The 21984-nt window shown below is 35.5% G+C and overlaps 1 protein-coding gene across 10 annotated transcripts in view; it reads right to left on the bottom strand.

Annotated features, from left to right (window-relative positions):
- Positions 1 to 3373: 3373 nt before the first annotated feature.
- DIDO1 (death inducer-obliterator 1) overlaps positions 3374 to 21984 on the bottom strand; it is a 60533-nt gene continuing 41922 nt past the window's right edge. For all 10 annotated transcript variants that reach the window (XM_072633321.1, XM_072633325.1, XM_072633320.1 and 7 more), the window contains 7 exons: positions 21809 to 21913; positions 21166 to 21298; positions 20455 to 20998; positions 18942 to 19095; positions 18085 to 18174; positions 17402 to 17597; positions 3374 to 8761 (listed from right to left, as the gene is read on the bottom strand). In XM_072633321.1, the coding sequence (XP_072489422.1) occupies positions 5076 to 8761; positions 17402 to 17597; positions 18085 to 18174; positions 18942 to 19095; positions 20455 to 20998; positions 21166 to 21298; positions 21809 to 21913 (4908 nt within the window). In that variant the 3' untranslated portion in view covers positions 3374 to 5075. The remainder of the gene's footprint in view (positions 8762 to 17401; positions 17598 to 18084; positions 18175 to 18941; positions 19096 to 20454; positions 20999 to 21165; positions 21299 to 21808; positions 21914 to 21984) is intronic.

The following is a 21984-nucleotide window of genomic DNA, read 5'->3' as shown; positions in this document are numbered from 1 at the left end:
CAAAGGACAGTAAATTTGGATGGCCAAAAGTTGCCCAGTTGACTTGGGTTTTATTGGCCCCTTTCCTTCCCTTCACTTCCCTTTCTCCTGTTCTGTCCTGTCCTGTCCTCTCCCAAAACCTTAAACCTACTGCATTCTGAAACTGGGATGCCAATGGGCTGGCCCCTGCCTAAGGGCTCCTCTTAACCCTCCTAGCTTTAGAGTGATTATCAATAGTAACTGTTGCCGTTTCCCACCCAGCCTGTTGTCTTTTTTTTTTCTTGGCCTCATTAAAGGGACCTAGGACGCTAAAGTGAGGAGGGAGAGCATTCTAGGTAAGGCAGACAGGCCTCACAAAGGCACAGAGCTGGAAGGGGGAGGGTTGTGTGTGTGAGAAAAAGCAATGAGGCCAGTGTAACTGGATTGTAGACTACATAAAAGGGAATAAAGTTTAAGATTAGAAAGGTAAGAAGCGACCAGGTTGTGAGGGGCTTTAAATGACAAATAGAAAATTTGATATTTGATACTAGAAGGAATAGTCACTCATTAGTTTATTGGAGAGTTGGGGGAGGGGAATATGATGTGGTCACAGAATTTTTGAAAAATCACTCTGACAGCTAAGCAGAGGATGGTTTGGACTGGAGTTAGAAGGAGAAGATCATGAGTGAAGCAGCTTTCAGAGGAAGAAATCCAAACTATCAGTAGTCATATGAAAAATGCCCCGAATCATTGAGAGAAATGCAAATCAAAGCAATTGTGAAGTTCCATATCACACCCATGAAATTTGCAAAGTTGACCAAATAGGCTGTGGTTCACTGTTGGAACTTGGTCCAGATACTCAGAGTATTTCCAATATGCTAGAAAGCAATTTGGAACCATGCCCTCAACGTTATTAAACTATCCTTACCCTTTAACCTAGCAATAGACCTACTAGGTCTGTAGCCCCAAATAGATCAGAGGAAAAGTACCGATATATATGAAGCTATAAGCATCTGTACATGGAACCATCGATTATAGCAATTGGAGTTTTGAATACTGTGGATAAATTAATTTACTTTAGCAGTATATATTTTCCAGGAATGTGCACACTGATCATAAGGTTGACACATGCATTGCCAGAGCTAGCTCAGTTTTTGGGAGCTTATGGAGTGTGAGAGAGAAATGGTATTGGACTGTCTACAAAACAAAAGATCTACAGAGCCACTGTGCTGACCTTGTTGTAATCCTTTGAAATTTGGACAGTATACTAGTGCCATTCCAGGAAACTGAATAATTTCCATTTGAATTGTCTTAAGAAGATTCTGAAAATCATCTGGTAGGATAAGGTATCAGATACTGAGGTCTCTTCTTGAGCTAAACTGCCAAGCATTCAAATCTACTACAGAGAACATAGCTCCAACGGGCTACCCACATGTTTGAATGTCCAAGGCGCACTTGCCAAAAACGCTATTTTACAAAGAACTCACACAATGCGTCACATGGTGGTCATGGGAAGCAATACGAGGACACTCTCAAGGTCCCTCTGAAGAACTTGGAATTGACTGGATGACATGGGAGATGCTGGCAAAGGACCACCCAGAGTGATGTACCTGCATCAAAGAAGGCACTGTGCTCTCTTAGCAGCTCAAAACTGCAAGAGCTCAAAAGACTTGAGATGTATAAATTTAGAGAATCCACCCCAAATGTTCCTATGGACTACTTGTGCTCAACCTATGGTAGAGCATTCTGAGCTCACATTGGTCTGATCAGTCACAGTCAGACACACTGCAACTTGACTGTTAACATAGTGAGAGAACAAAGGACAACAACCAACCACAAGCTGTTGCGTTTTCCCCCACTTGATGGCAAAAACTATAAACCAATGGGATATCTATCAATTGGAGAAATGGCTGAACAAATTATGGTATGTGAATGTAATGGAATCCTATTATGTTGTAAGGAAGAAAAGGGACAGTTTCTAAGAAACCTAGGAAGACTTGTAGGTACTGATGTGTATCTAAATGAGAACAATTCATACAATATCAACACCATAAAGACAAATGACTTAGATTTAAGAACATTCATCAATGCAACTACTGTTAATTCCAGAGGATTCATGATGAAACATGTAACCCACCTCCAAACCAAGAGGAGATGGACCCATAGTACCAATTAAGATGTTTTTTGGATATTATTCTCATCCCCTAAAAATAAATGATAACTGCCTGAATGGAGAAAAGAGGCGTGATGTGAGTTGTTTGGGAAGTAGAAATATGACTTTACAAAAGAACTAGATACGTGGGGTGAGTGAATGAGGAGTTACGGATGAGCTTGAGGAACTGATGAGCCCAACAGTGAGCCATTTCAGTCACTACTGCTTTACATACCTACAATGTTTGCCACATTTTTAAAACATAGGGGCCTTATTTTGTTTTCAGCTGGGTTTCAGAGGTGAGGTTCCTTGATAAGAAGTATGAAAGGCTTGTTTTTGGTTTCCTCTACTAAAATTTAAGCTACCAAGGTTGGCACTACATAGGTATTAATACTATCTCTTTTATGAGCCACCAACATGAGCAAGTCATCACCAGTTTTCTCATCTGTAACATGGAGATAACAGTACCTACCTCACAGGGTTGTTGTGAGGATCAAAATTTATTTGTATAAAGTACTTTACAAACCTTAAATTGCTGTTATTATTATTGCCTATTTTCACATCCCACAGAAACTAGCATGCTTCACTATCTAGACTTTTGATCCTATGAAACAAGCAAAAAATTGTGGGAGTTATTCTTCAAAGTCTGCTTAGACTCTATTATTAGACTTTCCTGCCATAAGAAGCCTATTATGTTGAACTTAATTAAGCTTTCAATGATCAAGAATCTTGTGAGTATAAGGTGTCTGAAGCTGGGAAAATGGGTGTATGAGACCATACCATTAAATCCTAGATCCAGACATAGAAGGAACTCCCTAAATACAGATGTGGAAAGTGAGGCCCAGGAGGAGGGCTAAGTGACATGTTTAGATAATAAGAACAAGAGATCAGACAGGTCCTCTAATTCCAAAGTGAGTGCTCTTTTCACTACTCCATGCTGTTTCCAGGACAGATTAAAATTTTGTTTAACTATGTAGACTGATGAGGTGAGTTTGTACTCTCTCCTTTATTTGTATTTTAAACTATTATGGGTGAGAGTTCTGTTTAGTGGAATCCTAATTGAAACTTTTTCTTGTATAAAGATAATTCTATATATGAAAATTTTAATTATGATTACATTCAAGTTAATTTGGAGTCTGAAACATTATTCTAAGCTTAAATTTATGAAAGGTTTCCAGAAAATAAGATTCAATAAATTACGTTCTACTGCCTATTTTTCTAGAGAAAATGGTAGAGATCAGGTAATGATAACAGATTCATAAATGTTTTGTAGATGTTTATTCTACTTACAGTAACAAAAACCTATGAAGTTCCATGTTTTAATGTACAGTGATATACTTTGCAATATAAAATACAATTTACAGAATTTCTATCAAGTAAACCTAACCAAACACACTTGATTTTTTTTACATTTGTATATTTAAATTAGAAACTTTTTAGTTTTTTTTAAAAAAACTTACATCATATTAGATGTTTGAGCTTTACACCTATATGTAATTTAACATTCTAACTCTTGGTTTATAATACAAATCATCCAAATTACTAAGTTGCTGATGGCTTCAGAACTTAAAAATTTGTGCCTATATAAATTGTAAAATCTGTAGTGATGTATAGTGGAGTAGCAGACTCCAAGAAGCAAATGATAATATTTTCTAATTTATATTTGCAAAAGTAGTTTATGAAAATATAAAAAAATTATCAAAATGTATTTGTACAGTCAAATAAATTAGCAAGGTTTTCTCTATTTCACACTTTAGTACTAGAAAATAGATGAAAAGAAGCAGTATACTGTATTTCACAGTGAAAAGCTTTCCACTTAGTTTGTAGTACTTCAACTTATATCACTTTTACTTTCATAAACTTTATGCAAATATTTTTCTATTTTCAGTGGTAAACTTTTAAATACACCATCCATATTGTAGACTGACAAATATCAGCAGTTCTAAGCTAGGTACATTTTGCCTAGAAATTACTGAAGAACTGCCTAAGTAGCACTATTCTACAAACAAAATGTTCCTGATTATTCAAACCAAAGAAACGGCTTAAAAATATCCTTAATTGGTTTATTTCTCTCACTTTTGGCTTGTGTTTGTAGAATTTAAACATTTCCCAATGAACTGATATTTAAAAGCTTGACAGATTTCCACTTGGACACATGGATGTTACTTGTATCAAAGATTTTTTGAACAGTATTTTTATAAGGCAACATAGAAAAATCAGGGGGAAAAGTCAGATTTTCCTTTTTAGTTTGTTTCCTGGTTGAACCCTATCCTTTACATCAAAAAGATAGTCATTAATATAAGCTTTGTATTTCTTAACACTCCATTAATTAGAAACTACTAATACTGTGTTCTTTCACAATCACTTCATAAATACATGCAGTCCACCTATAATAAAATCAGCACAGGACAGAAATACATGACCCTCTTGTAAAGCACATACTAAGAAACTTATAAAAAAATTTTTTACACAGAAATACTACATGTGAGATGTAAGTAAAGGTATGGCTCCTAAGGTCCAATGAAGTTCCCATAAAAGTTTACAATACAGTCAAGTTATTGGAAAACATAACTTTTTAATCTGAAAAAAGCAATATGCTTTTTATAGAGTTTTTCCCATTTTGTATTAATTTTAAATGGAAATTTTAAGAGTTAAGTAAAAAAATCATTTCAGAATTGTAAAGATGTGAAATTTTGTAAGAAAACATATTGTACACAAAATTACAGTAAGCTGAAGTCCAGAATGGTTCCACTCCATCTAATTTCATACTAGTTTCAAAAACTATTCTCCTTTAACACATTTTGTAAGGCTGGCTTTAAAAGGGATTTTTTGCAATGTTGAGTATATATAACCAAACCCCATGTAAAGTCCTTTTCCTCCATATATATGTACATATATATATATGTATAATATATATATACACACACACACGTCATAAGCATGGGGTGTAATTATTTTCAAATGTTTATGTTTGAACAGAAGCTGATGAACTTTCTGTTTCAGCTGGTTTTTGAGCTTCTTTTTGTTCTTCTGGCTTTGAATCCCTACTACTCTCTTTACTTTTACTTCTGTCTTTACGGTCTTTTCCTCTATCTCGCTCTCTGTCTTTTTCTCGGTCCCTTTCTCGTTCTCGATCCCTTTCTCTTGTTCGATCTCGATCTCTGTCCCTGCTTCTTGATCTGTCTCGATCTCGTCTCCTGTCTCGGTCCCTTTCACGGTCCCGATCTCTATTTCTGCTTCTCTCTCTGTTTCTGTCCCATTCTTTGTTGCGTTCTGATTCCCTATCTTTATCCCTATTTTGATTCCTCTCTTTATTTTTGTCCCAGTCTCGATTAGAGTCTTTTTCTCTGTGTCTTTCCCAATCTCTGTTTCTGTCCCAATCTCTTTCCCTGTCTCTACTCCAATTTCGGCCACGCTCTCTTTCCCAGGGTTTCCCATGATCTCGGTCCCTTCTTCTATCTTCAAAACCTCTGCCTTGCCTGTTTTCTGAGAGCTGGGTTTCAGGTTCATCTGATGACTTTTCTTTGGTGCTTCCTTCAAATCTTTCTCGCTGTCTTCCTTCAAAATTCTGATTTCTATATTCATGACTTTTTCCATCTCGGAAATCAGATGCTGGCCACTGTGATTCTGATTCTGGGGCCTGTCCTGATACATTTGTTGGTAGAGAAGCAGATGGACCAGCTTCTTCCCATCTGTCCTTCCTGTGTTGTGGCGGATGGCTTGGAAGTTCAAGTAGTGGTCTTGGAGCAGGTTTCATACCCTGTGGAGATTGTCCTTGAAAGTGAAATCTTGAAGGGGGCTGTTCATTTTTTTCTGAAAATGGAGCAGATCCCCTTGGCCCAAACTGAAGAGGTGTTGGACCCCTCTGGTTTGCAAATCTTGGTGGTGAATTTACTCTTTGTTCTTCAAATTGCTGTGGTTGAATAACCCTTGGTCCTGGCATAAAGTTTGGTGCTGGGCCTCGAGGACCTTCAAATTGATTGGGATGTGGACCCCGAGGACCTTCAAACTGGTTGGGATGTGGACCCCGAGGACCTTCAAACTGGTTGGGATGAGGGCCTCGGGGACCTTCAAACTGATTGGGATGGGGACCCCGGGGTCCTTCAAACTGATTGGGATGGGGACCCCGGGGACCTTCAAACTGATTGGGATGGGGACCCCGGGGGCCTTCAAACTGATTAGGATGGGGACCCCGGGGACCTTCAAACTGATTGGGATGGGGACCCCGGGGACCTTCAAACTGATTGGGATGGGGACCCCGGGGGCCTTCAAACTGATTGGGATGGGGACCTCTTGGCCCCACAAAATGACCAGGTGGTGGTCCCCTTTGACCACCAAACTGAGTAGGAGGAGGGCCTCCTCGGGGTCCCTTAAACTGAGATAGTAGAGGTCTTCTTTGTCCTCCAAATGGGAAAGGTGCTGGGCCTCTATTTCCCATAAACTGAGATTGTTCTGGTCCTTCAAACTGTGGAGGGTTGGTCATTTCACTATACTGGGAATCTTGGAATTCTCTTTTTTCCCCATGGGGATCCCTACGATCTTCAAATTGGGATGGTGCCACTCCTCTAGGCCCACCAAGATAAGAAGGTGAAGGACCTCTGGTGTCACCAAAAGGAGGTGGTACGTGTTGTCCAGAGAATAATGAAGGAATAGGTGCCTTCTGTCCCCCAAATCTGGTAGACGAAGGCCCTCTTTGTCCCTCTGAACTAGGGTTACTTTCTTCTGAAAACTGAGGTGTTGGTCCCCTTGGTCCTGGAAAGTTGGGTCCATGAGGTCCTGAAGCTGCTCCATAATTCCTTGATGTAGGTTCATTTTGTCCCTGAAACTGTGATGGAAGTGGGCCTCCTTTTTGTCCAGATAAAGGAAATGAAAGAACTCCTCTGCTATCATCATGTTTGGATTGTGAACCTCTTTCTCCCTCATCCTGAGCAGCTGAAGAATCATTTTTTTCTGCAAACTGAGGATTTCTTCTGTCTTCATACTGGGACGAACTAAGAGATTTTTCCTGAGATGTAAATGCTGTATTTGGGAAAGAACTGCTTGCTCCAGTTGGTGAATTAAAAGTTTGCCCATCATTCTGCACTGGAAAATTTGGTTGAAAAGATGTATTGGGAGGTGTTGGAAGGAGTACTTTTCGCAAAGGTTTAGAGGAAACTTCTGATATTGGTGGATGTGCATTTTCTAAGTGATGTTTGGATGTGTTTTCCGAATTTTCAGCCTTATCATTTTGTCCATCCTGATCAAGAATAACAGTAGCTTTTTCACTTGGAACCCATTTATCATTGCTGTACACCAACTGAGTAGCTGGATTCAATTCTTTTTCTTCTTGTGGTGATGTAGGCAATTGACCCATATTAACAGGTGCAGGAGGTTCTCTCATAGGTGTCCCACTATGTGAGGAACTCGATAGTGACTTTAATGAATTTTCACTTTCGTTATTTTCTGTAACTATTCTTCTAGCCTGTCGTGGATCCCTACTTTGTCTTAGATCTGAACTTTGGTTTCCTGCATGAGCTGAAGATGAATCTGACTTCTCTGCAGTTTGTTGCTCTTGTTGAAATAATTCAGTCTTTGTCAAAGATGATTTTGGAGGTGGTGACATCAATGCATCTGACACTGAAAAGTGAGCCATTGAAACACCAACTGCAGCCCTTTGCTGTCTAAGTGCTTCTTCTTGTTCTTCTAGTTGCCTCTTCTGTTCCTCTATTTGCTTATTTAATTCTTCAAGCATTTTTTGTTGTTCTACTAAGGAAGATGGAGCAGAGATATCAGTCACATATTCAGATGTTCTCTCTGTGGAGCTTTTACTATCCATGCACATTTTATTAGGTAAGTCATCAATAGTAACTTTAGCTTCTTCTAAAATAGTTTCATCTTCTGGATCATAAGCCACATCTTCTCTCTCTGATACTTCAGAAGGTTTTTCAAGGTCATACCGTTTTTCACATTCAGTAATCTGAGTTTCAAAAGCTTTCTCTGGATCGTATTCTTCTTCAGGATCATATGGTCTATCATCCTCTTCCTCCTCTAGAGTTTTATCTTTTGACATTTTGCCAAATTGCTGAACAATTGGATCTAATAAAGGAGTTGCTGGTACTCCTTCATCTACAGTCGTCTTAGACTCTTGGTTGAAAGTTGAAGTAAGTTCAGATTCCTTAGAAGCTGGGTCAAATGATTTCTTCTTTCCAAAAAGAGTTTGCAAGATGTGCTCTAGGGGTGAAGCTGTTTTTGAACTAGATGAGTTACTAGGGGAGGAAATTGTAGTTGTGATAGTTGCTGATGAAACTGATGGAGTTGTGGTATTCGTAGTCCCTGTTTTAAGTGATGACAGTATTTTTAATACTGATGATGATGTTGATGGATCTTGGAGTGGTGGTGGTGGTGGTGGAGGTGGTGGAGGTGGTGGTGGGGATCCAGGTGGTGTGGTACTGACACCAGTATCTGCAGAATAGATCTGATACTTTGACTGTTTCTTTTCAGACTGAGAAGATGTAACTCCTTTGGGATAGACTGACACTTCGCTTTCTTCCTGTGTTTGAAGTTTGCTTCGTTTTTCTTCCATCTTATCCAACTCTCCGGCATTCGAAGGTCTCTTTACTTTCTGACAGATTACTAATCCCAGTATTATATTTGGACGTGGTGACTCAAGACCTAGGAGAGAAAAGTACATGTTTTAGAATGCAGGAAAATAAGTTTTATTATTTAACAGCACTATCTTCTTGCAGAGAGACTTAGTAGAATTTCCAGCTATTAACTATCAGTGGGCACATGACAAGGTTTTTATCGCTGAACACTGGCAAAATAAAAACTAAAGCAATATTTGCAGAACTTGAAGTAAATACACAGAATATTTTGGCACACAAAATACATTAAAGTAGTCACTAGTCATCACAAGCCTCAAGAGGTTAACAATTCATATTAGGGTAAGAAAAAAGTTATAACCACAGAACATTTCTAATACTCAAATATCTTCTTAAATTCATGCTTTCTCATGCCCTCAATATTTTAAAAAAATGATATAACAAAAGTATCTACAAAGTAAAAATAATTTATATTTTAAAAAATCATATACAATGTCTTCTCAATTAGCTGTATGGCATCTACTCATTAAACAAAGGGAAAAAGATTCCTTCAATATAGAGTAAATTTCTTGGAACTATACATTTGTAATATGAATTTCTTTCCTAAACCAGGGCACAGTAATATTTGGCTACCATGTACATAGCACTTTAAAATTTACATATATTATCTCACTTGGTTAATAAAGTATAAGGTATATTAAATTAAATTAAATATATTAAATATTTATCATGAATTTTTTTCCACTTGTCTTCAATAATCTTTTAAACATTTAAAAAACTGGGCAACAGTGTCAAATATGCAAAAAAAATTACCTCTGTTCTGGCAGTAAACAATAGTCTAATTCCTTGATATATGAGAAAGTTGTTTTTCTTTTTTAAAGTACACTGACAGCCAATGAGAGAAATATATGTATAGAAAACATGCTGTAGTGTATAGTGAGGTAAAAGCTGATTTCTTGAATTCAGTACTGATGAGTTATATATTTGAAGAAATCTTAATTTGGTGCTTTAAAGATTGTATTTTGTAATTTCATAAAAAGTTATGTCTTAGTCTTTGCTAGTTATCTCAGAAAATGGTAATAATAAAATCAAGGTGGTGAATTTGAACCCAACATGGATCAGTGATCTTAGTGATGCTGATATAGAGAACATTCTCCCATGGACACTGAATGATCCCTAAATCCAAATAACTCTCAAATGAATTTGTTTTATAAAGGGGGGAAATCAAGGCTAGAATGGCAAATAATCCCCAGTATAGGAAATGGGGGTGAGGAACCCTCAAAAAGGTATGCCTGGTTGTGGGTGTGTGGTATCATCACCACAGATGAACCAACAAATTAGTGTATTTCTCTCATCTAAATGGTATCATATATAGAAGACCTCTTTTCTTGGGGTCAAATGCTATATTTTTATAAGAATGGTCAAGTTAGATAAAATTGATACACACAGGAGCATCTAATTTTATTCATTTTAATCTTAAACCTGTAATTCACCAGAATTTTTCAGCACAGCAATAGAATAAACCTTTGAGATGTTCCTCTTCCTACTCTTTAGTGGAAGTTTTAATAGTTTTGCAAATTTGTCAAAAGACATAGAATATAGAGGGAAGGGTAAGGAAAAATATATATGACACACTAGACAATCAGGCTCTACTTATCAAATATTATACCCTATATATTTAGCATTTACTTTTGGGTAAAATTCTGAATGTATTGTGTATCACTAAACTTTTTTTCAGTGAAGTCATGAATTGAGGGCTGTTTTGCCTTTTTTTTTTTTTTAACACTAGTAATGTCAAAGTTTGACATTTAAAAAATGCTTAACATCTGATACTGAGAAATGTTTTAACCTAGTGTATTTCCCCAATCTAAAATGAATACACAATGGATAGAGACCAAATTGTCCTTCAAATCTGCTGTGGGGAAGTTGAAAGTTTTCTACAGTTCCATATTCTAATGTTTATTGGAAAATCCAGTATCCATAAAATAATCAAATTATAATTGGGCACTCACTGTAATAATAGGTCTGATTGAAAATATTACAGGTAAATGTTCCTCTCAAATACTTTACTTAGACTAGGACAAGAGAAGTAATTTTCAGATAGCAGAGAAGTCCAAAGTGTATGTACTGAAGCCTAGATGTGTCATTCACTGCAAGCTAGGCAAAACAAAAATCAGTAGCATGAGGAACTGAGAACTAGAAGGACTTTCCCTAGCAAGTCAACAGCTCTATTTTAGATATAATAACACCCATATCTATTATTAACGGAGTTGTTTAATCTGAATATTCTTGTAGATTAACATTTGGTCAAACACCAAAAAGTTTAATGTACCCTGGCTACCCATTCCTAATTAGCTTGAATTGAATGACTTGATTACTTCCTAAATTATAACTTTAATAACAAAAGACAGTACCTAAAAGCTATTATCTATTTTGACTTTGTAATTAAAAATTCTTATCACCTATGAACTGTTTTTAAACAGGTCAAGTAACTGTTACAAACCCTCAAACTGGGTGTTAGCTATTTTCTATTTCTAGATCATTCATCTAATGCTAGATTTTAAGTATAGCTGTGATCTTAATCTCTTCAAATGTGGTCTTTATTCATCTGTTCGAATACAATTTAAACATGTTCAGCTTAAAACTTATTGTCCCCAAAACTTACTGAGCTCTTAAATGAATACTTAAGAAGTTTTCACTTATTACAAGTAAATTATATTCCCTGCAATAGTTTGGTGATCCACAGGATTCATCAGTTTTTCCCCCATTATTAACATAAATCATATCCAAAGGTAAAATTCCAAAAAGCTACAACCTAGTTACTAGTTGGTTTGCAGATCTTTTAAAATATACCAACAGGAAGAGATCACCTTCAACCTTTTTTCCCTCATGTTTTGGATTCTTTAGGCAAATGAAATGCTCTAAATATAGTTGTCATTTTTAAATGCAAGTTTTTTTTCCTACTCACAAAAACAATAAGTTTTCAAATTGATCTAAGGAATACGCAAAAGAATTTTCCAAATTACTGTTAACGATTTAGCCTTGAAGATATGGCAAACAACTGAGAATTTCATTTTGGCTTTAATGAATTTAGCGAGGCAACTTCCTTACTGAATTCTAGTAGTCCTTTTCCACTCCCCTCTCCAATTTGTTGCCCCTATGCATTGTTATTTGGAGAACTAAATGCACTATATTTCGAAAAGTTGTAGAAGTCAGGTAGAAAAATTTTTAACATTCCAATTGATTTTTAAAGGATGAAATCTAAAACCCAGGGCTGGGGAGCCAAAACTTTAGTTGGTATAGTTCCAGATGAGTGATGTTCCCCTTTTGATTTGTAAAATCCAAACTTGCTTCCTCCACAAATAAATGAGGAATGCTACTTACCACCTCCCTTTTGAGGATTGTTATGAAGTTAATTATTCAAAAAGCAGGTGAAAGCCACTGAACGGGAAGAACTGTTCCACAAACTAGTTGTAGCTAGAAAGTAATACTCCTTACTTCTGGACAAAAGATTTGAAAAGGCTTTTGGAATGACACTGGGCAATGCCAGTATTTCCACTTACTTAAACCCTTTGAAAATCAGAGGGTCAATACTCATCTATCATGTGTAACAACCTTTTCGTTTTAGATCTAATGGGTATTTCACTTAGGTGTGCGCATTGAAGGTGTTTCAAGTTTAAGACAATAAGCAATTTTAAAAATTAGATTTCTATAGATTATGAAAATCAAAGATGTTCAATCTAAGTGAACCTCAATCTGAACACAGGTGTTATTTCAATGGAATGGATGGATTAATTTCATTAGTTAAAGTGAAGTTTAAGTAGCAATACCAAGCTTTTGCTGCAAAGCAACAGGCATCATTCTTATTGAGAGGTGTAGTGGAAGTGGATAAGGAAAACCACTAAGTTTCTAACGATGGTTATTCACCCTTATTGTATGTTCTAAATACTTACAAAGAACAAGACTGTGCATTTAATTCTATTACTATGGTTTATACGTTTATTACTAACTCTCCTTCTTCATTTAAAGTGATCACAATGATATGAAGGGTTCTTCTTTCTATCCCCATACGTCCTCCCAAAGTCTAACAGGTTGTCTTCCACTATTAGATAATCGGCTACTACTCTACTTGTGATTTTGAACCCATTCAAAACAAAATATTTGCACCTGCTGAAACACAAATTGTGTGGGAAAATTATATGCAATATCAAGTATAACATGTAAAGGTAAAGGGAAAAGGCAAAACAGACAGTGGAAATTGTCTCCTCCCCTCCCCTCCAGCCACCTTCAGTTCTTAAGTCCCAAGATATGGAAGGAATCAATGTGATCCACTGTGCTGTTCAGGTAAAGTACAGAAGTCACGGTCTTCATTCAGATGTCAGTCCACCAGAATCCCGGAGAAGTCCAAAGCCTACATGCCTCCAAGTGTGCTTAATCTCAATTTACCATCTTTTATACTCTGAGAACTATGATGTGCTAATATGAAAAGTAGTTTTTGCTGCTATGAGCAAAAGTCTGAGTGTGAGACAAGAATCTCTGTTGATAGTAAGGCCATGGATATATGGGTAGGTTACCCAAGACCTACTTTAAGTGAATTTAAGGAGACAGTGACCACTTTCCATAAAACATTTTTATTGATTTTGAAGACGGAGAAAGAGCAATAAATTCCATTCAATGGTATTTGAAAAGTCTGGTTACAATCTTTGTGCAGACATATTAATACATATACATGAGACCTGAAAAAAGTTGCTTACCTGAAAAAAATTTCACTCACAGAATCTTTTAGCTAATGTCAGAATACAATGAAGGGTGAATACAAAAAAAAAAAAAATCTCTCCACTATTTATATATATATATATATATATATATATATATATATATATATATATATATGTTTAGATGAGGGATCCACCCATTAACCATATCTTACCCATCAAGAAGTCAGAGGCAAAACATGGAAAAAATTGTAGCTTTTGACATCCTGAATTAAAAATCTAAGTCATTATACTGCCTCATTATCACTATACATTGAGAAGTATCAATGTAATAGTTTGGCATACTGTGTTAAGCTAGTGTGTCTTTTTCAATTTCAGGTCAAATTGGATTAAAAGGAAGCTTAAGATTGTGGAAAATGAATCAGGGCACTAGAGTGTCCCATTCAATATTGCTCAAATATGGGCAAACTTTAAGATAATTTTATTTATTAAAACGTGAATTTTAATATATACTTTGACCAATGCTGTGTAACATATTCATTTGATTAATAAAGTTATATTTTCAAGTTGTCTTTCAAATTTTCCAAAAGCAATAGTAGTCTATTTCAGGAAGGTCAAACTGACTCAAAGTGATGCTACATTTGCATTAAAAAAGCCAGGAAAATAAGCACCAATTCAAGAGTGACCTAAAAGAATTAACATCCTCTGGCTCACTGATTTATAACTGTTTGGTTTTCAAGGTATTTTTCTGAAGAGGGAACTTATGATGACTACTAGGCTCATGTCTGAAATGGAGATCGTGGGAATTGCTGGAGAAAGTGAGGATGAGCAAGTGTCAAGTAAAATTTTATTCGTTTACCAATTCACTTGATAATCTTTTTAAAATGAAGGATACACTTCTGGAGAATATGTTTTTTAAACTATCTCCTAAGACCTATCTTTAAATAAATTTGACAATACCACAGAAACAGAAACACATTTTTAAAGGGATTAAAGCTAGCCTTTGATTAAAAATAAGTTACCAATTTTTTATTTTCATTTAAATGTTATTGCTTTGATTTTGAGTTAAAAAAAAAAAAAGAATATATTCCAAAGATAAAGTACACTTAAATGTATCTAGAGTTTTTCTGTCAGAGGTGAACCCTCTCTACAAACTATCACTCACCAATAATATTCTCCAAAAAAAAAAAAAAAGGTTCACTAAACAAAAGACTAAAAAAATTCTATTTGTTATTCTGATAAGACAAGAGTGCTCTCCGTTCTATGTAACCCTAAATTTAAATACAATGTGGTTAAGTACTGGATCTAATAGACGAGCTGGGCCTGGGATAAAAGGTATAAAGCTAATATATAAATGCTAACAAGGTGACATAATGTAGTAGACAGAAACCTGGCTTCAGCATCAGAAGGATCTGTGTTTAAGTCCAGCCTGTGACACATACTGGCTGGGCAAATCATTTTATCTCTCAAAGCCTCATGCAACTCTTTAAAACTACAAGTTGCAGAGCAGGTGATAATCTATATCGATAGAGGCAGTTTCTTCATTGGGAGCTACCTATACTAATGGAAGTCACAGGTTTGATCCAAAAACAGGGTGAGAGCGAAGGCAAGGAAATCAGCAAGCTTAATTTTTAAGAATTAAAAAAAATGGGAGGAATTTAAACGTTTAAAAGCTTAACATTATTTTGGTTAGTGCTAAATAGTGCTAAAAACACTCACATAAAGCTTAGATCTTGAAAACTGAGAGGGGGAAAAAAGACCTCCAAAGAAATACTTAAAACCAAAAGAGAAAAAAAAAATTAAGAATTTTCTATTAGTATCTTAAAATTATTTCGTAATAAATTCATATGATTACAGAAACAAAATTCTTTGTTCTATGTTAGGAGGAAAAAAACCACTCATGTTTATAGACACACTTATTAATTTGTGAATAATACATATGAAAATTTATAGTCAATGCTTGGTAAAAAAAAAAAAAACAACTAAAATTTTGGGAAATACAAGTTCAGCAACTTTACCAAAAACCCATTATCTCCCAAAGATATGTTTTTTCAAAAAAACACAAAAGATTTTCCTTCTTCACAATCTGAGCATACCTTCATTATATGAGAAAATGTCTAGACTAAGGAGAGTGAGGGGAGAGAAACTTACAAATTAAACTGTATTCTATCTAAAGGAAGCTGTCTCTAGCCTACTGACTGACCAGATTCTTCAAAGATGGTTGGTAAGTGAGCCCTCAGCTTCTTGTTCTTCACACTTCAGGACTGGAAAGCAGGTATTTTCCTTTCTATGGGCTAGCAGGAAAGCCAGCATTCTTCATTAGAATCAGATTCTGGGAACCTGAAGCACAGGTTCTGACTCACCAGTCAGATGGCATTTCTTCGCCTTATATTAGCAGAGATGAAGTCGCCAAGTGTTTTGCTTTTAAAATATTTTTTACTTAAAGAACCACAGCATTTGGGTGAGTCTTTAGAAATATGTAAACACTAGCTGTAAGTACTTATCCTTGGACATGATCATACAAATAACTCATATTTGGACATGGCTCCCAAATAAGAAAAAAAAAACCAATCCCAACCAAGTATGAATGAGGGCACTCAAGATTCTGTTCTTTGGTATCTCTGATTAGGTCTCCACTGAGGAATGTAATCTTGAAACTCAGAAACAGGGAAGCTGGAAAGATATACGATCCCAGTTCTCTTCTGCAGTCCTATTAACCTACAGTTTTCATAGGCAGGATCAGAACATCTCTCATAAACACTATAGTGATAAATTTTTATTGCCACCACCAACTGAATGGGGATGGTAATGGGATTCATTTTATTGGCTTTTTGTAAGGGTTTCCAGAAAAAGTGAGGGTGTGAAATCAGGAGGGTTTGGATTGGGCATGGGATTGAAAAAGCTGTTAAGGGTCAGTGGTAAGTTGGGTTGTAATGTTGATTTGGATGGTAGTAATATACTTTGGGCTCCAGCAATTAAGAATTCAGAAAAAAAAAAATTTAGGCACCCCTTTCCCAAAAACAAAATCATCAGAAAATATTTAATGTGTATGTATTTCCAGATGGTATAAGCATTTATATAATGATTCTCACAATCTCTAAGGACCCTTCTAACCCTTTTAGTCTATAAGCCTTCACTATGAAATGCTACGATCCTAATTTAGTCTTCTTTTATTTAGTTAGCTACTTTCCTAACTTTAGTTTCTTTAACTATTTGGTGTCTGAGGAAATAAAGTTGTATACAGGGAACTAACATATATATCCTTTCCAATACATTTCCCTTAAAAGTTGTTCAGAGATTAATTCACAAATAAGCTTCTACATTCCTGTAAGGGATGAGCAAACTCCAACTAGTCTAACAGGATAAAAACTATTACAGCAAAATAACTGAGAAGTAATTGACAGGATTTGTAAGCTGTTTTGGATATTCCAATGTGTTTTGCTGGGAATGAAGTTCTAGAAAATAGATAATACTTTGAAAGAACTTACCTCAAGGGGTTTTGAAAAAGACTGTGGAGTTTGCTCATTCCTGAGTCAAATAATCAAAGAAAAAAGGAAAATTCTATTTAGAATGAGTCTGACGCAACAAGCTACAAACTAATATAAAACATTACCTTTCTTCTTCAGCAGCTCCACTGGCTATGCTTGAAAAAACTTGAATTTTTTCACTGACTTGATGACATAAAGTATGCAGGTATGAGTGTTTTGTTTTTTAATTTGTTTTTTAACCATTTTCCTAGCATTTCTTAAGCTAATGATAAAGATGTGTGTGCTGGTGGAACATAAGTAATTTGTGCTTAGTTTTAATGTTTATCTGTTAACTTCATTTTAAGGTTCTCAGTTGACCTTTTTCTCACTCTTTTTCTTAAAAGTATTTTAGAGGACTACTCTTTTGAGGACTTTAAAGTTACCTTCTCAAAAGCTTATTAAAAATGAGTTGGGGAATTCTTGGGCTGTTAAGTGTACCTATTAGCCACCCAGAAATTCTGTGCTTACCTGGTCCCTCAAAGGGCAAGAGTTTTGATGGAATGGGATCCTTAGCACTCAGTGGAATCAAGTAGAGATCCTTGATGTGCCTGTTGTTATTAGCTACCACCCCAAAACGGCCACGGCTGCTAAAATAGGAGTAGAGAGAAATATAGGCAACTTCTTCTTCTTCTGTTGCAGGATGAAAACGAATCAAGCATAGCTCCTGTAATGTAAAAAGTACAAGGGAAAAAATATTGACCTACTACTACTCTAGAAAAATTGGAAAGGAAGTGTATAGTTGCATATTTTTACACTTTAATAAAAAAGTGCTATATAAAATTGAATCACCAATTCCCAGATTTTGATTTATAAAATTACGTTGTCCTTACATTTCATCAAGAAGGAATACTAAAATTGCCGAAGAGTCAAGACTCAGAGAGTTCCTTACTCCCCACCAATGGAGGGGGAGAAACACTGTATGTATTACTAACACACTAGAGCTGATAATAACTTCACTCTGCCCCACAAAACAGTGAAGTCATTTAACATATACAAATTATCAATTTTCTTTAAAAGGTTGACTTGAAAATACACATGGAAGTCTTCGGGAGGTCTCAAAACATGAACAAAATCAGAGGGAAAAAATGGACAACATGTTTAACAAATACTATTTTTGCTACTGCTGCACAGAACGGATTTCAAGTGAGTACCTTTGATACAGAAGATTTGAGTTTGCCAACATAATCCCAAACAGTCTTGGGTGAGATTCTTCCACCAATGTGAATTGTATCTGGCAGGTCCTAAACAAGAAGTATTTTGAAAAATTAAGTGAAGTTAAAACAGAAATACAAAAACTACTCAGTATTTTAATTCTTATATGTAACTATCACAAGGCAGCATTAAGGCAAAGTGAAGATTGACTTAAAACTTTGCTCCATGCAAGGGATATAAAGATTAGTACCTTTTGATAGAGTAATAAAATGAAGAACCTACCACCTACTAATATATACAAATACCTACTAAATTGACTAAGTGGGAGTAAATATAATTTCGTCTTTAATGAAACTGGACAATTCTAGTGACCAAATTCTTAACTTGTGAATGAAATTAAACTTTACTTCATCTTCCTTATATTAGTAACATCTCTAAATTTGGATCTTATATAAGATACATATCTCAAGTAACCTACTGAAATGCTTTGATGTGATATGAATGTGACCCTGAGATCCCAAAGGGCAATCCAGCAGTATGCTAGCAGGTCCTACTACACCACTAAGAGAACTGTGACCAGATGAGTTAAAATGGATAAGCTTATTACTAAAAAGGTGCCATAAAGAGAAGACCATTGTGACCACAGCAAATGAAATCATCTTTTTTAGATTGTGGAGGGGTTATGATCTGTATTGACAGAACCCACACCAATAAAATCACGGGTCTTTAGAAGTACTGAAAAATTTATCCTATATTTTATTCAGCTAAGAGTGTGGGTTTTTTATACAGTCAATATGAGAACAAGTAATATGAACAAGTTTTCACAAAAAAAGAAATGTATATAGTCTGTTCTAACCTCACTGAGATAATCAAAACACCCAGACACAGGATATGCCTTAGTAACAAACTTCGCTACACTTTGCATGTTAATAAATCCTTTCCAAATGGTGCTGAGACGTGAGAGAAAGAGGGAAGTATCTCCTTCTTGAGGGGATCGTGATTCTGGAATACTGCAAAACAAAACCATAAAAATAAATCTCAATTTAATATGTCTCCCTGGCTTATTTGATTTTAAAGATAATTTAAAAATCAAAAACCTAACTTACATGTTGCAATCTAGGCATGAATATATTTTAGTTTTACTATATTAAATGTACTCTATATTTTTCAGTTCTAATTAATTTCTAATAAAATCGCATTAAATTTTAAAGAATGTATAGATCAGAGAATCTGAGTTTAAGGCACATAAAAGATCTTTTAAGCTCAACCTTTTACACAACCTAGGAATTCTGTTGGTAAGAAATGTGACAAGCAGTCCTTCAAGTCTAGTCAAAAAGTCTGATCAAATACTTTCATTAAAAGGAAACTCACTAACTTTCAAGGCAAGCCGTTAGACTTTTTAAGTGCTAATTTTTCAAAACCCTTTTCTTTTATTAAATTGAAATATACCCCTCTAGAACTTCCAACCCTTGGTCCTAATTTTACCTTTTATAGCTACACAAAAATCAATCTAATCCATCCATACAATAGTGCTTCAAATATCTGAAAACTATTATTCCCTTCTCAGTCTTATTTTCTAAGTTAAACATTAAAGTGTCTTCAACAATTCTCTTAAGATGTTGTTTAGAGGTCAACCTTGTTTTCTTTTTTTTTAAGACTAGATCTCTTTAAGTGTAGCAGGCCAGATATATAGTGGCCAGTTATGAGATAGATCATACTACTTATCAGCACACAAGCTTTACAAAGTCAGCCCTGTGCCAGTTCACTTAGACAACCTGGTGGCTCCTACTTCTGGAGGCTAATCATATTGGCATTGAATTTAGTCCAGACTGACTTTAGCTCTATGGTTGTTCAACCCATCCAAAAGCCTTGGCTTTCCAAAAGTCTCAACCTACAGTAGCAGTAGGGATTATAGGTGTAAGCCACCACATCTGGCTTTGAAGGCCACCCTGATTGCCTCAGAAGGTCATCCAGCTTCTTGGACATTCTGTTTTGTCAATATCCCTTTAAAAACTACAGACCTCAAAACACACACTATCCATTCAATACAAGGTGCAAGGCCCTAGACATTATACTTCTATGAATGAAATCTGACTACAAGAGATTTTTTAACAGAAATTAAGTTGTTACTTTACAGACTCAGTGTGAAACATTTGTCTTTTTTCCACATAAACTGTTCTCTAACCACATCTTTACATTCCATACTTGCGTTAAAAAAAAAAACTGCATAAGCATCAAAATTTTATGATATCAAATTTCCACTTTTTTCATTCAATCTACTAAGCCAATCTTAAAACCCAGAAATAAAGTATGTGTAAACCAAATATTTGAGAATACTAATAACTTAAGATTATATCTGAAGTACATACTTGATATTTGGTGATGGAGGAACTGGTAAGTATCTCTGGTCTGGCAAAGATGATGGCTTCGCCAATATAGATTTTGGTACTGCTGTGGGTGTCAAAACAGGTTTTAGCCCTTCTTGTTTTGTTTCTCCAGTCACAATTTTCTCAGTCAGAGGACCAGAGCTAGGACGTGTGGCTGAGGTACTGATAGCAGGTGAACTGTTTAGTGCTGTTCGGGGATCCCTACCAGATACTGTTACAGTAGTGACAACCCCAGCAGAGCAGGAGACTGGGTATAATGAATTTTCTTCCATTAAAGATGGCTCCGTAGTACCATGCCCCAGTGGCACAGGAAAATAATTTCTTTCTAAATTCATTTGAGTAATATTGTCAACTTCTGGTTCAGAAGTACTTTCAGCTATGGTTTCAGATATTGATTCATCAGCAGGACAAGAAACAGACCCAGAAACAGAGCTGTCAAATTTTGATTTTGATTCCACCTTCTTAACGGAAGCTGACAATTTTGGTTTCTTTGGAGCTGGTTCATCTTCAGATGATGGGACTTGACCTTAAAAATTAAAGAAAAGATGTTAATTTTTCATACCTACCAAAAATGCTAACCAAATGAAATAATTTTTATCTATAATAAACACTATTTTTTAAAGAAGTGAAAAAGTAGTTCAAACCATCAAAATTTTACATACATGTTTAAGCCAAACACCAAATTTTATTTACCTGTACAAATTTTGCAGTTCAAATCAAAAAGATGAGCCCGATGCTGACTTGTTGTATCTTTCAACATACTACTAAAAACATCAAGAAGAGGAGCACTACTTTTTTCAGGCACAGCTCGTGCTAATTCTTGTTCCTAAAAATATAACAATACAAAGAGACCCATTCTTACATGTTTAAATATGAAAATCTAGTACTTCATCCAATAGGAGGCAGTGCAGTGCCTAATGCCTAGCTGGTACAGCGGACAGCATTCTGGATCTTAGTCAGGAAGACGGCCATACTTCCCAGATAATTTATTTTACTTCTGTCTGCTTTGGATTCTTCATCTATAAAACAGATTGATAACACCTATCTTCAGGAGTTCTTGAAAGGATCAAATGAGGTATTTTGTAAAGTGCTTTAGAAACCTTAAAAGTGCTATATAAATGCTTATTTTTATTGTTGTTGTTGTTATTATTATAATACCACTATCTGGAAGGAATCCTGCCTTAATACTTAATAATAACTTACACTTAACTTATACCAGGTGATGAATGCTTTCAGTTAAAGCAACTCGTGAATGTCATCTTCTTAATGTATGAAGGGGTTTTCAACTGCCCACATTATGACTTCTTTAAATATAAGACAGACATGGTAAACTTACATCTGAGTCTGACACTGGTGGAGAATCTTCCATATCTGGTATGGCTTCCTGTTTCATGGCAGACTTCTTGCTTTCAGTCTGTAATTTATTTCTGGATTCTATCATCTAAAAGAAAAAAATACATAAAAACAAACATTGTTCATATAGAACCTTCAATTATATTAATTTAATCCTTG

Source organism: Notamacropus eugenii, chromosome 1 (assembly GCF_028372415.1).
Source record: "Notamacropus eugenii isolate mMacEug1 chromosome 1, mMacEug1.pri_v2, whole genome shotgun sequence".
Lineage (NCBI taxonomy): Eukaryota > Metazoa > Chordata > Mammalia > Diprotodontia > Macropodidae > Notamacropus > Notamacropus eugenii.
Note: the sequence above shows the minus strand (reverse complement) of the source record. Positions and strands in the feature narration are given on the sequence as shown.